We start from the raw sequence: 14512 nt of genomic DNA, 5'->3' as shown, positions 1-14512 counted from the left end.
ACCACGGGCTCACTGTCCGTTGATGTCCGATGCCTGCTTCATTATCTTCTTCCACCTTTCTTTGTCCAGTGCACAGTGTAACAGTTTTTGTACACCCATTCCACACCAGTCTTTTATATTGTCTATCCATTCTCTGTATGGTCTACCTCTTCTGTTTAAACCATCCAAAATACCAAACATAAATGACTTTATCATCCGATCCTCACTCATTCTACAGATGTGTCCAAATAATTGCAGCTTCCGTTTTATAATTTTCTGCATTAGATTCTGTTTTGGTTGTATCTTCTGATAGAACTCTTCATTGGTGATTTTCTGTACCCATCCTATTCTTAGAATCTTCCTGTAACCAATTCTTTCAAATTCCAAAATTCTTTTTCTTGATTCCTTATTTATTACCCACGTTTCAGATCCATACAGTACACCGCTGAAGAGGCATGTTTCCAGTACTCTTAGTTTAGTTTGCAGGCTGATCACTTTACTTTTCCAGATGTTATCCATAGCCTTCAGATTTGTCCTTCCCTTTGCAATCCTGATCTTTATTTCTTTTTTACAGTCCAAGTCATATGTCAGTTTACTTCCCAAATATGTGAATTGTTCTACATTTTCTATATCAGTTCCATCCACTTGTATCTTTAGTTTCATGTTCTTCTCACCAAATACCATTGTCTTTGTTTTTTCAAAGTTCATAACAAGTCCAAATCTCTTCCCTTCCTCATTTAACAGTTTCAGCGTTTTTTGTAGTTCTCTTTCGTCTTCTTCAATAATAACAATGTCATCTGCAAATCTCAGATTGTTAATTCTCATTCCGTGTACAGATATTCCTTTGGCATCTTCCTTCAATTTGTCCATTGCTCTTTCTAAATGTGCGATAAAAATGCTTGGTGATATTGGGTCTCCCTGTCTAGTACCTCTGCTTGTTTTAAACCATTTCCCCAAATCATCACCTATTCTAACTGCTGCACCCGCATTCTGATAAACATCTTTTAATATAGCTATTAGTTTTTTATCAATTCCATAGGATTCCAGAACTGCTAATGTCACTTTCTGGTCAATATTGTCAAATGCTTTCTGAAAATCAACAAAGCAAGTATATATGTTTTTGTTTTTTCTCCTAGCTTTCTCTGCTATTAACCTCATTGTCAAAATCTGTTGAATTGTAGTTCTGTCCTTCCTAAATCCTGCTTGCTCGTCTGCAAGGTATGCTTCCAATTGTGTTCTCAATCTTTCTGTCAATATGATCATCATCACTTTACCAAGGTGACTTATCAAGGCAATTGTTCTATAATTTTTACATTCTAGCTTATTTTCTTTCTTGTATAATGTTACTAATATTGATTTCACCCACTCCTCTGGCATTTTCCCTTCTTTCCATACCATATTACATAGTTGGTGCATTTCTGTAAACATACTTTCACAACCATATTTAATAATTTCTCCAGTAATGTTATCGTTACCAGGACTCTTGTTGTGTTTTAGCCGTCCTATTGCTTTTTCTACCTCTACTGAAATATTTGGCAAATGTTAAAATATTCTTGTGCTAACGTATTTATATTTCTTAAGCTATGAGCCACTGTACTATGTGCAGATCACTTAACAGGTGCAGGGACATTATACTACAGCCTGCAAACTATTGTATTTACCTACTCTTCATTTATTATCAGTTGAATTTAAAATCATTTACAGTGCAGTGCATACTTGTACACTTGTAATGTCCAGAAAGGGGAAAAGTCAATGTAAGAATACAAAACACAGTATGAAGAACTTTTAATCTTAACTAAGTTTACATTACAACAATTTCGACGCTTTTCAAAAATGTAACTTGGAGATCTTAGCAAATGTCAGGTATGCTTTACTATATTTAACTTTTGAATTCAGTAAGTTTCATGCTACAGGAAACTTACTGAATTCAAAAGTTAAATTTTTTTTAATTTTAAGAAGCTCTAAAATAGTAAACCCTGTAACATTTTTACCACTTTTGCTTTTGTATAATTAAACACAAGTGTTTTTTTATCATTTTGCTAGTTATGTGGGTGGTCTGAAAAGTTCTCGGTCTAACAATGAAAAAATTAATTTATAATTTCAAAATTTGAAATTCAAAATTACCGGCCTGGCTGGCTGAGTGGTTAGCATATCTGCTCTCCAGCCAAAAGGCTGCGGGTTCAAATCCTGCTATGGGCTTGGATGTTTGTGATTATCTGTGAAAATACCAGTGGTAGCGGTGGGCAGTAGATAGCGTTGGTGTAGTTGTGGTTCATTATAGTTCGTGAATTGTGGGTGGTGGAGATAGAGAGTTGTAGAGTAGATGCCCTCCCTCAATGAGTCTTTGGACTCCCAGGAGGTGTCAAGTAATAATAATAATAATAAATTATATTTATTTTTCAACATAATCTCCCTTAAGACTAATACATTTATTCCAGTGATGCTCCAGCACCATTATCCCATACCTGTATTGGTTCTCAGTAAGATCTGCAAATACCCCCTCTGGGGTATTTGCAGATGGCACATTCCCTCATTCCAACTCTCTGGCACATTCCCTCTAGACACGTGGTGAAATAGCATCAAGTCCCGCAGCCTTATTTACATCAAGTCTATTCAATTCCTCATATACCTTCTGTTCACTTACTAACAGTTCCTCCTCCTTTCCCACTGCTTTCAAGTTCTGCATGATGCCACATTCACAAGAATGAAATACCTTTAGAAATTGCTCACTAAATATCTCAACTATATCCCAGATGTAACAACTTAGATAAAAAAAATTTGTCGATAGTGTTGTCATCTATGGTCAAGGCCGAGAACTTTTAAGACAACCCTCGTAAGTGCTATTTCTAGTTTGGTGGCCAATGCAGTGTGTTACTTTGTTCAATTTTTGGAAACCAGCTAGAATAACAAACAACATTTCAGGAACAAATTAGATCATAAGAGTGAGGACTACTGTATATCCAATTGGGTAAGAAGATAAGTTGAATGAATAATTTTTTAAAACAAGATAATAAATACAAGGATTTGAATATTCTGACAGTGAATGTGAAATTTGGGAATTATACTGGCAAGACAACTAGTAAAGCTCAGATGATGCCATTAAAAAAATTCACTTATAAGAAAAAGGGAGTAATGATACCATTATATAATACTCAGGCCAGTATTGGATTATCGCTCCCAGTTTAACTAATCCAAGTTTTTAATGGATGTGGAGAAAATCACAGGTATTAGAGAAAAGTGACCAAATGTGGAGATAGAGATTGAGAGAGAGCGACTGTATATCATTACAGTTATGAGAATTATACTAATGCCAGGAGTATCCGGAATAAGAGAGAAGAATTGGTGGCGCAAATAGCATCAGCCTGGCCAAAAATTATTGGGATCACTGAGACGTGGGTGACAGAAGAGGATATAATCACAGGAATAGAAGTCGCTAGGTACAGCATTTTTCGGCAGGAGAGGAAGGGAAAGTGTAGTGGTGGAGTACTGTGTATGATAAGTGACGACCTGTGTCCTCTAAGAGTGGAGGATTTGGAAGGCAGCGACACTAATGATTTTGAAAGCATATGGTGTGAAGTAGAGGTGGGCAAGACAGGATATTTAGTGGGGTGTTGCTACAGATCCAGGAGCACAGAGGGTGGTGTCGTGACGTTGTTCTCTTGATGTTCGAATCCGCCATCTTGTTAAAAGTCACTTTCATAAAATAAAGGAAAACTAATTGTAAATTGATCACTGATCTAAGGGTAGAGAAATTTCTATTATACTGTGCCACTCTATCCTTAGATAAGTCTATATGAAATAGTAGGATCAATTCAAAATTAGTTAGCAGTCTTTTCATTCATTCAGGCCGAAGTGTTTATTTTCTCTCTTTGGGATTCCCACTAGATTCGAATTTTTGTGAACGGTGCAGTAAAAAGAATTTCAGGCAAATACAACAGTTAGGTTAACAAATAAAGCATTTAATATGGGTCATATAACACTTACATAAATTTTACTTCTAATTCTAAACAATAGAAATAAGTCAAACATTAAGTCAAGTCAATTACATTAGCACAATCTTCCAAGTCTTCACATACACCTCCTTAGCTTCTGGGTTATAAAGTTTTTACACTTAAATGAATATAACTGAACATCCAATCTAATTATTTTTCACACATTTTTCAGTCATGCTATAAATTCAAAATATTACAGGATCTAATAGCTGAAAATATCTTTTAAACAATTCCTATCTCCAACTCTCAATCACGAAGGGTTTCCACAGTTAAAGTTAATAATTCACTATGATAGACCTTACCGGAAATGGTTCCTAGAACATCTATTTTGTTGTGAGCAAACTTCTGGAATTTACTTATCACACTTAAAGAATAAAAACACATCTACAAAACTTATCCGCAGTTATACTTAAAGCACTATCAATTACGCTTCAGAATTCTTGACATCAATTACAGGGCACTTCAACCATCCTTATTACTACTCATAAATTAATTAAAACACTGTGAGGTTCTCTTTAGGGCAAATCGGAAATAAGCTGCAATACTAGATCAGCTGGGTTTATTCAAAATTCTTCCTTGAATGTTCAGCTTTTTACTTTATCCGATTGTAGCTTTAATTTTCCTTCTATTATTACTGCTGATTTTAATTTCAGCTAACTATAAAATTCATTATGTTCGTGCTCACTTATAAAAATTATCCACTTAACTCCTACCCTTAAGAACCTTTTATTTACTTCTACTTCTTTATTTTATCACCCTGCTTCCTTTTACTTCCCAGTTTCCATCCCAACTCCTTACTTTTTTTATATTTTTCTTATTCTCTCTTTAGCCCACGCTCTGTTCCACTCACGCTCGTTTATTTCATGCGTCTCCATGACAACAGACAAACATAAACATTCTGGCCAATGTTAGACAAGGCTATACTACTACATTGAGTCATTACATACGTTAAGCTTTATACACAAATAGGAATAATTAGAATATTTGCTTTTCAATAAATGTGTAGTTAATATTGCAAATATAAGTTTCTATAATATTGACATAACAATAAATAAAATAGCTTAATAATATTTAATACAGAATCTATTTACCATTAACACATTTCTTTGATTAAATAATTAAATATTTGATATAATTAAGGAAGTTATATGATATCAATTATAATTTACGTTATTTACATTAAATAATATTTACAAACGCAGCCTTTGTGATGGAAAATCATGTTGGATTCTGAATCAAATAACATTTATTCTATTTTCTACATAATTAGAAAGGACCAGGAGATGATTAGACAGGACAGGACCAGGAGATGTTTAGACAGTTGAGTTTGGCAAGTGCAAGAAGAATGATTGTTATGGGAGATTTTAACTACAGTAGTATAAATTGGAGAGAGGAAGATGCATGTAGCAATAGGGGAATGGAATTTCTAGAATTCTTGAGGGACAAATGTCTTAGGTAACATGTAACAGAGGGAACAAGAGGTTCAAGAGTTTTGGATTTGGTTATAGCATCAGAAGAGTTGATAATAACTGAGATGACATCTCTCCCACCAGTTGGAGAGAGTGACCATATGGTTTTGACTTGGAAAATGAATAGACATACAAGAGTATCAAAGAGACGGGAACTTATGTGGAATTATAAAGCAGGTGATTATAATAGTCTTAGACATCAACTTCGGGAAGTTTTACGGAGGGAGGAATTGGAAAGCCGGGATATCATTAGTGCATGGGAAATTGTGAAAGAATATTTGTTAGCAGTAATGGTAAGCTGTATACCACGAGTGAAGAAGAGGACACAATTTGGAGTAAAGTGGATGACAAACAATATTAAACAGGAATTGCAATCGAAAAAGAGGCTATGGAAGAGATATAAGGAGACAGGTGAAGAGAAGATGCATGAAGAATATAAGACACAGGCAAGAAGAGTGACTAGTGTGGTAAGGAAAGCAAAACTGGAATATGAGAGGAGATTGGCCCTAAGATCCAAAGACAATCCTAGGGAATTTTTTAGCCACGTGGCCAGTAAGAGGAGAAATTACTATGGAAGAATGATATTGTGGGATAAAAATGGGAATAGAGTGACTGATGCAGAGGACATAGTGGAATTGTTCAATGAACACTTTATTGGAGTATTTCATCCTAGAGGAGTCAATTTTAATGCTAGAGGGATAGGGCAGGTTCGAGGTTTAGAGGCACAGGAGGAGAGTGTGTTTCAAATACTGAGTACTCTGGATAATGATTACCTAATTTCTCAATGTTGAACAATTCTTAGTATTTTGTGTGTGTACAAAATGTGTGGAAAATATTTTTTTAAAAATTGAAAAATCATAATATAAATAAATAAAAATAAAAGGGGTAGCTTAATGATGAAAGCTGAGTAACTGGGAGGAGACCTCCAAATTGCCTTTAAGGAATGCTGAAAATCCACTGGGCTTCTGACCAGGCAGACTGAGGAGCATGAAATGTTGATGTGAGTGGAAATAAAATGAAGGCACAAATAAAATGATGTGGCAGGTAATGATGTATGCTAAGTGGAATGTAAACAAGACTGTATCTGTTAGAATGCAAGATGGTGATAATGGTGTGAAAGAGGTGAGAGAGTGCAAGAAAGGTGATATGAAAGAAACATGGCAAAAAAAGAATAGTGATATAAGATTCCATGATTAGAGACCAAGCAAGCAATGAAAGTGTTTCCCAAAGTTTTGGGAAGTTAGTGAAGCAATATATAAGCAAGTAGAATGAGTAAATAACATGACTGCACAGGTTGGAATGGGTGATTTGAAAGGAGAAAAGTAGGCAATGAGAGAGAGAGAGAGAGAGAGAGAGAGAGGATATAAAAGAGTTGTTGAGTGAAGCAAAAAAAACAAGAGCAAAAGAGTAAAGATTGAAAATCTGTTACCATGGTGTGACAGGAGAGATATGATTGCAAATGAGTCAGTAAGCAGACTATGCAGCAGAAATGATGTGCAGTATGTAGATGTATGGAGTGCTCTGATTATCAGAAGGATTTGTACACAAAAGATAGATTGCACTTGAATGGTTTTTGGTATCAGGCACTAGTAGAAATTCTCAGCAAAAACTGAATGTGAACTGTCAGGGAATGTCAATGTCAGGGTGACTGCATGCACTAAGTGGTAGAAATCGGAGTGTATTGATAGACAGGAAGGGAAAATGACAACTTGTCAGGGATGAAACCAGAAAATTTAAGACTAGTTTTGTCAAGAAAGAAAAGTGTTAACTATGAATAAGGATGGGGGGGGGGGGGGGAATTTGGCTCAAGAATCCCTGATAGTCTATTTTCATGTGTATACACCAATGCCAGAAGCAACAGGAATAATGGCAAGAGTTGTTAGCATTGATAGGTAGCAGTGAGTATAATTTTTAGTCAGTGAGACCTGGCTGCTGCTGATGATAAAGAAAGATACTGTTGCAAGAATATAATTTAATGGCTTCAGTTTCTTTGGGGAGACAAAGAAGATAAGAAGAACAAGGAGTAATATTAATAATTGCAGAAGAATCAAATCCAACTAGAGAAATCTCCAATGATGGTGGCAGTGGTATGAGTAATACAGCAAACAGGTTTGAGGCAGTATGGTGTGATATAGAGATAACAGGACAAACTGCACAATTGAATGCTACTATAGACCAGAATCATGTGAAAGGACAGTAGATACAAGGAGGACTATCATTACGGCTGAGTTCCACTTTGAGAATACAGATGAAAGAGCATGTAAGATTAGGGAAAATGTAATTATAGAATTACTTAGGGTAACTACTACCTTAAGCAGCATGCAATGGGAAGGACTCATGGTACAAGAACATTGTAATGGCATATGAGAATCTTTCTATCAATGAATTGACCATTATGTCTCCAACTGGCAAGTGTTCATGCAGTTCTGACTTAAGGGTGAAAATATTTCTTGTGGAAAGGCTTAGACGTTGGTTATGCATTTTCACTATATTATTTAAGGAAATTACAATGTACTAGGATATACATTAAAATAAATTTTAATATATTTCTATATTTCGGCAACATCATGTTGCCATTTTCAAGAACTTAAGTACAAGACACGTGCACGTAGGCACAACAAAACAATAAATGAGGCAGAAGTATGAAGCTGTTATTTCTCCTAAAGTCCTGATGGTGCCCTCTAGCAGGCAAAGTTGGTATTCTTGGGCGATTGGGCTGAAGGTCTTCTGATGTAGGTTTCCCAAATTTGAGGAAGTCTCATGCAGCCAAATTTGTTGAGGTTTGGATCGTTTCTTAGGGGTGAAGCTGATTCTATGAAAAGCCTTTCATATCTGTATTTGCTACAGTGTATTATCCTGACTTTCTTCCACCGTATTCTATGGCAGGTATCCAGTGCATGGTCAGCAAGACCAGAGTGGCTGTATTGGTGAAACCAGATGTAGTCCTTGTGTTCTGAAATTCTGATATTTGCTGTCCTGCCTGTTTGGCCAAAGTAGGACAGCTTACAGCTGCAAGGGACCTGGTATACACCAGGTAGGTCTAGGGGAGGGGAGGTTGGTCTTTAGTTGAGCGGATAAGGAATGTCAATTTTTTATATGGTTTGTAACAAGAAGTTATGTATTTTTAGGATTTTTGTGATTTTTTCCGAGGTGCCTCGGATATAGGGTATGGTGATGGATTTAGAGTAATCCTTGTAGTGGGGGGGGGGGGGAGGTGAAAATATTTCTAAGATCTTTGAAAAAAAAGGAGCACATGTGAAATTATAAGGCAGGTGATTATAATGAATTATGAAGGCAGCTTGATGCAGTGTCTTCACTTGAAAAACTGCATAGTAGAAGAATGAACAGAAGAATGGAAATCAGTCAAGGGGTGCCTAAAGCAATATCTAACTGCATCCCCAAGAGTTAGAATTACTCATATAGGAGTAAAATGGATGAATAACACTTTAAATTCAAAGGATATTGCAGATTCAATATCATGAGAAAAGCAATAATGCGACTCTGGAGTGACAGTCATGGTGAGGAAGGCAAAATCAGATTATGAAAAGAAATTATCCAAACAGGAAATCCAAAAGAATTTTATTGCTTTTATCAAATAAAAGAAAATGTGATCATAGAAGAATAACCTCAGTGAATGCAGATTGGAAAAAAGTATGAAATATACATAAGAAATAGTTGCATTGTTAAATAATCATTTTAGCAAGGTATATAATTCAGCCAGAGCATTAGCTCAATGGATGGTGGGGGAAGTGGATGAAAGAATAGAGGTAGATGAGTTAAAATTATTAAAGATGTTACAAGAGCTCAACTTGCATACAGCAGTTGCAGTGGATGGGCTATTGATAAAGGTGCTGAAGGAATGTCCATAACAGCAGCATTTCTTCTGACTTGATTGTTTAACTTCAACCTAATGAATGGAAGGAAAGCAAGACAATTTTATCATGCAAGAGAATAGCCAAAACTGATGCAGCAAATTATAGATCAATTAGTATCTCTGGTGTAATAATCAATATACTGGAAAAGATGGTTAGGTATCGCATTCCAGAAGTGAGTGAACAGTTGAATCCTCTATAGAGGACAGCATAGTTTAGTTAAAGATAGATCCTGGTTAGCAATCTGTTCATGTTCTTTACCAGAGTGGCAACACAAAGAGATAAGAGGAATGGATACACCAAAATACTCCTGGATATTACAAAGGCATATGACAAGATTCCACTTGGAGGATGCTATACAAACTCAATTGGATGGGTTGTCAAAAAGAAGACAAATAGCCATCTTTACTCTTGTTGTGATTCCTTTTCAAGACTCTCTTTATACAATTGCACAAGCATCAAACATTGCAGTTTGGGAGTGAACTTTATTTCATGATTTATCACTGTATGAACTTTTTATCACTACATTATTGCATCTTTCTATCAGAATGTCTATAAAATGAGTGTCCATTGTTATTGTTTTCAATGCTAAATTATGGCTAAAGCAACTAAGGCAATGTATTATCTCTGCTAACTGCATGTATTCATACAGTTAGTTTACTTGTTTTGAGAGATGAAAAAGCTCTTATAAACGTTCTTCACATCCTAGAAAGGATGCAAATCTTGATTTTTCTAACCAATGAACATCATCAATACTCAGTGAACTACAGAGGATCGTTTCATTCAAAATTTTAAGGACAATACACATATTCCGCAGGATTATCAGTTACGGAAGCTTATGTGGTAAAATGTGTAGGCTGTGCGAAAGCATAACACATATTAAAGGGACTGGTATGTATAAATATGAAAAAATTACTTAAAACCTAAGAGAAAAACAAATTAAGAATTTGAAACATATTTACTTACACAAACTGTAAAAATTAAAGGTTTCAAAAGTTTCTTTATTTGGAATGGTCCCAATTCTGGATCATATTTTGGTGCTAATGATACATTTTGCTTAACTGCAGGGGAGTCACTACTTTTGGCACTTTTCAAATACCTATGGGAATGCCATGATTGCCAAGCAAATTTCTTTAAATTCAATAACCTAGATTATTATTAAAATAAGAATGAATTAATAGATATTCACAATTCACAATGATCATTAAAATCACTGTTTTTCTCAATGAATAACCTCCCACTATTTAAGAAACATATCAACAGGTTACATTTTTCTTCTTAATCATGCCCACACATGGCACTTAGTGTTATAGGTCTTGTGACCTTTCATGTGTGGGGTCAACATAAAAAAATAAAAAAAATAAAATAAAAAAAAATAGTGTAGCTCACAAAAGCAAATAATAATACATGGATTTTCTGAAACAAAGGTTTTGTTTTGTAAGTGTGTGTGTGTGTGTGTGTGTGTTTGTATACACACACAGCATATTTCAGTGTGTGTATATATATACAGGGTGTTCGGGATAAATTTGACAGTTTCGTAAGGAAAAAGAAAATCTTCTTTGTATCTATTAAATTTAATGAATTGACAAAAAAACATTACAGGCAGAGTTAATTACAATACTATCAACAAGATTTACTCAAAATAACCACCATTAGCATCGATCACAGCTTCAATTCTGCTTCGGAACCTCGAACAAGCTGATGCTACAGTCTCCCTGGGAAGGGCCGCAAAAACTGTTTTAATTTTATCCATTAACTGGGCTTTTGTATTACTGGAAGTGCGATTGGTGTCTTTTTCAACTGCGCCCCATACAAAATAATCCATGGGGTTAAGGTCTGGGGAGTTTGGAGGCCAAACATTTGGACTGGTGAAGTCGTAGAAATTTTCAGACAACCATTTTTGACTTTTCCCAGAGGTGTGGCAAGGGGCCGAATCCTGCTGCCATACATACGGCCTACCATTGGCTACCCTTGTTATCCAGGGCTTGACTACAGTTAGCAACTCCACGAACAAAGCCCGAATTCCAATGCCAGGGTTCTTCAACACCTGTTCCTGCAGATTTGCGAGGAATTCTGCTGTACGAACGCAATCAGATCGTCTGCTAGGGATCTTTCTTCTTGCTACATCCTCGTAGTCACCATTGCAAGTCTCTAGTTCATGCCTGATTGTTTTTACTGTATTCAGGGAGCATTGGGCAGCAGTCGTAATATCCTTATTTTGATGGCGGGCACGAATCATCATGATACAAGTTATTCTCTTCCATGATTCAGGTGGGTTCCAGCTATCCATCCTTTCTGACATCTTGTATATGAATGAAGAAGGGTCCAAACTTTTAAATGAAGAGAAGTGTGTGTTAATACATGTAACTTACGGAAAAATATAATTAATTATAAATATGTCAAATTTATCCCGAACACCCTGTATATATATATATATTGAAAAATTTCTTTTTGCATTAATACAATAAAACTGCCTTAGCAAATAATAATTTTATTAATATGCCTAATCATAACAAATAATGAAAATCAAAGCATTTATTATTATACTGTATTTTAGGAGTCATGAGATTCATTTTGGAATTTATTGTATATTTTGTTTACAAAATTTTCCCATTTACTAATTTTTTTCATACAAAAATTGAAGAAATTAAAACATGTTTCTGATTTTCTTAATCAAAAATATGATTATTATTATATAGACATCTCCATGGAGTCAGACAATTCATCAGTGGAAGGCCAACAATAACCACTATTCATGTAATAACTATCATACTTCTCCTTGAACCCATTCACTGCCAAAGAACTCATGACTACATCTGAAAAACTCATTCTACTCATTCCTTGCTCTCCAAGCAAAAAATCTAGCTTTCTTATGCCCTTATAACCCCATCCTGACATATTTAGCAGGGTAACCCTATGTTCTCTCTCTCTCCCTTCTTGAAATGTACTGAAACTTTTGTCTACATTAATCCTACAGAACTACTTGAATAACTTATATGTTTCTATCATATTCCCTCTTTTCTGCCTAACGAAAATCAAAGCATTTATTATTATACTGTAGTTTAAGTCACCGAGATTCATTTTGAAATTTATAACCAACTTAATAACCAATTTATAACCTAAACCAACTTTTGTAAACGAAAAATCTTCATCACTGGGAGCATCCAAAAACCTGTCACTATCATGGTCACTCACTTTCATATCCTCTCCACCACTTCCTCATGTTACTAAATATGTACACTGTAGTCTAGATGTGGCTGTATCAAAGCGTCCTAAAGGATGATAATAACATCATCCAAGCTTGTCAATGTGTTTTTAAACAAGCTGGTGACCTTAGTTATTCTGCTCACTTTTGCAATATGTCCTCTGAACTTCAACCTTCTGTTCACTATCACCTCCAAATCTTCACCTTCACCAATTTCCTACAATATCAGTGCAGTACAAGCTTGTAATCTTTTTATCTAAAGATAACTTGACAGTCTGCCACATTAAACTGACCAACACATTATCCTTTGCCACACTGTCTATTTAAATCGTCCTGTAGAACTTCTACATCATCTTCATTAACTACTGCCCTACCCAGTTTCACATAATCAGCAAACTACTCAATATTTTCCCTCAAATCATTTCCTATATCATTAATTTACAAATTATAAAGAAGTGGCCCAAATACAAGCTCTGTGGCACTTGAATGGATTCTACTCCTGCACATATACCTCTCTGATGTATCTGCACACCAGGAGCATATACTTAGGGTATGTTAGGTGTGCAGTGCACACTCAGGGAATAGAAATATCACTGATATTATATTTTTGCATTTATTCCTGTTAAAGATTCCCCTAATTGTTTTCCTGGTTTTGCATGATTCCTAAAATTAAACACAATATGCAAATTAATTATTAGTATAAAAAATTACATTAAGACACTTTTCATTGCATAAACATTGCATCACATTCGCTTTCATATCCCAGGTGTGCAGTCACAAATATGGACCTTTGACCATTTAAACAGATGTATAGATGGAGCAGTGGGTCAATTCTTAGAATGCCAGTGGTTTTAAACCACCCAGAAGGTGAGGCATGAGGCAGGGTGTGTGCTGAGACAATAGCATCCAGAAATCAGTAGTTATGATTGGTTATTGTCAACTAATCCAATTGAATGTTGTCATTTGTCATGAGTTGCTGTTTTTGTTTTCTGAGTTTCATCTATTTTGTGTGCATGAAGTGTGAAATGACATGTTTAGAACAACAATATAGACAACTAATTTTCTATAAATTATTTATAACTTTTTTGCCCCTATTTACAATGGGAAACAGTTGTTGATGATCTACTGAATGTCTTGTTTCCTGCCAGAGCTTTCCCGGATTGTATGATTATATTCAACAGAGGTTGGAACATGTATATAAATAAGCAAGTAAAACGAGTTATTTCAGCCTTTCTTTGTCCAATTCAGGAAAATAATAATTTCCAAGTGATTACTTTTTCTGATTTCAATACGTATTATAATGGCTGTACTTAAAATCGTATCAAAATTAAAGTATTTGGTAATGATAAGCTAACCTCACCACAAAGTATAAAACTTTCTCCACCAATCTGACTGTTGGAATCCATGTTCGAACTCACAGCTCTTGGCTGGAGAGCGCATACACTAACCACTTGGCCAACCAGGCCGGCATAAACCTTTTATGCTTCTCACATAAACGGTGCATGTGAAGCATAGCTATTGTTCATTTGACCTTTATGCTTTCCATATTTAAAATTATATTAATTGATAAAGTATTGAAAGTTATCCAACAATTAATTGCACTGGACCAATTAAGAAGAGCGTTGATAAGCTATGTATTCTTAAAACTTTCATACATCAATAAAAATGCAATCATATTTGTAAATTTAAGGACACAAAAACACCCATGTTGAACAGATTATTTTATTAATTACTAATAAAATAAAACTTGATGTTTCGACCCCTGTATCGAGGTCATCATCAGAAGAATACAAGTGTATAAGGAACCAAGCTACATGCTCTGTATACCGGTAAACTAAATCTACATAGTTAATTAATCCTTTTCCCTAGCCTGACCTCTAGTGATTAAAAATAAAAAATAAAATAAAATAAATAATAAAATAAATAAATAAATACAACTACAATAAACTGCTAAAGTCCTCATGTATTAATATTCTTCTGGATAGTTCTGATTGT

The 14512-nt window shown here is 35.1% G+C and overlaps 1 protein-coding gene across 2 annotated transcripts in view; it reads right to left on the bottom strand.

Moving 5' to 3' along the window:
- The window catches only part of rho-7 (rhomboid family intramembrane serine protease rho-7), a 141330-nt gene that overhangs the window by 108269 nt on the left and 18549 nt on the right, over positions 1–14512 (bottom strand). For both annotated transcript variants that reach the window (XM_090413817.1, XM_090413818.1), the window contains exon 2: positions 10279–10459. In XM_090413817.1, coding sequence (XP_090269943.1) covers positions 10279–10459 — 181 coding nt within the window. The remainder of the gene's footprint in view (positions 1–10278; positions 10460–14512) is intronic.

This window comes from Typopeltis vanoorti, chromosome 24 (assembly GCF_054136105.1).
Source record: "Typopeltis vanoorti isolate ZY-2024b chromosome 24, IOZ_Tvanoo_1.0, whole genome shotgun sequence".
Classification (NCBI taxonomy): Eukaryota; Metazoa; Arthropoda; class Arachnida; order Uropygi; family Thelyphonidae; genus Typopeltis; species Typopeltis vanoorti.
This window is presented reverse-complemented; position numbering and strand designations above follow the sequence as displayed.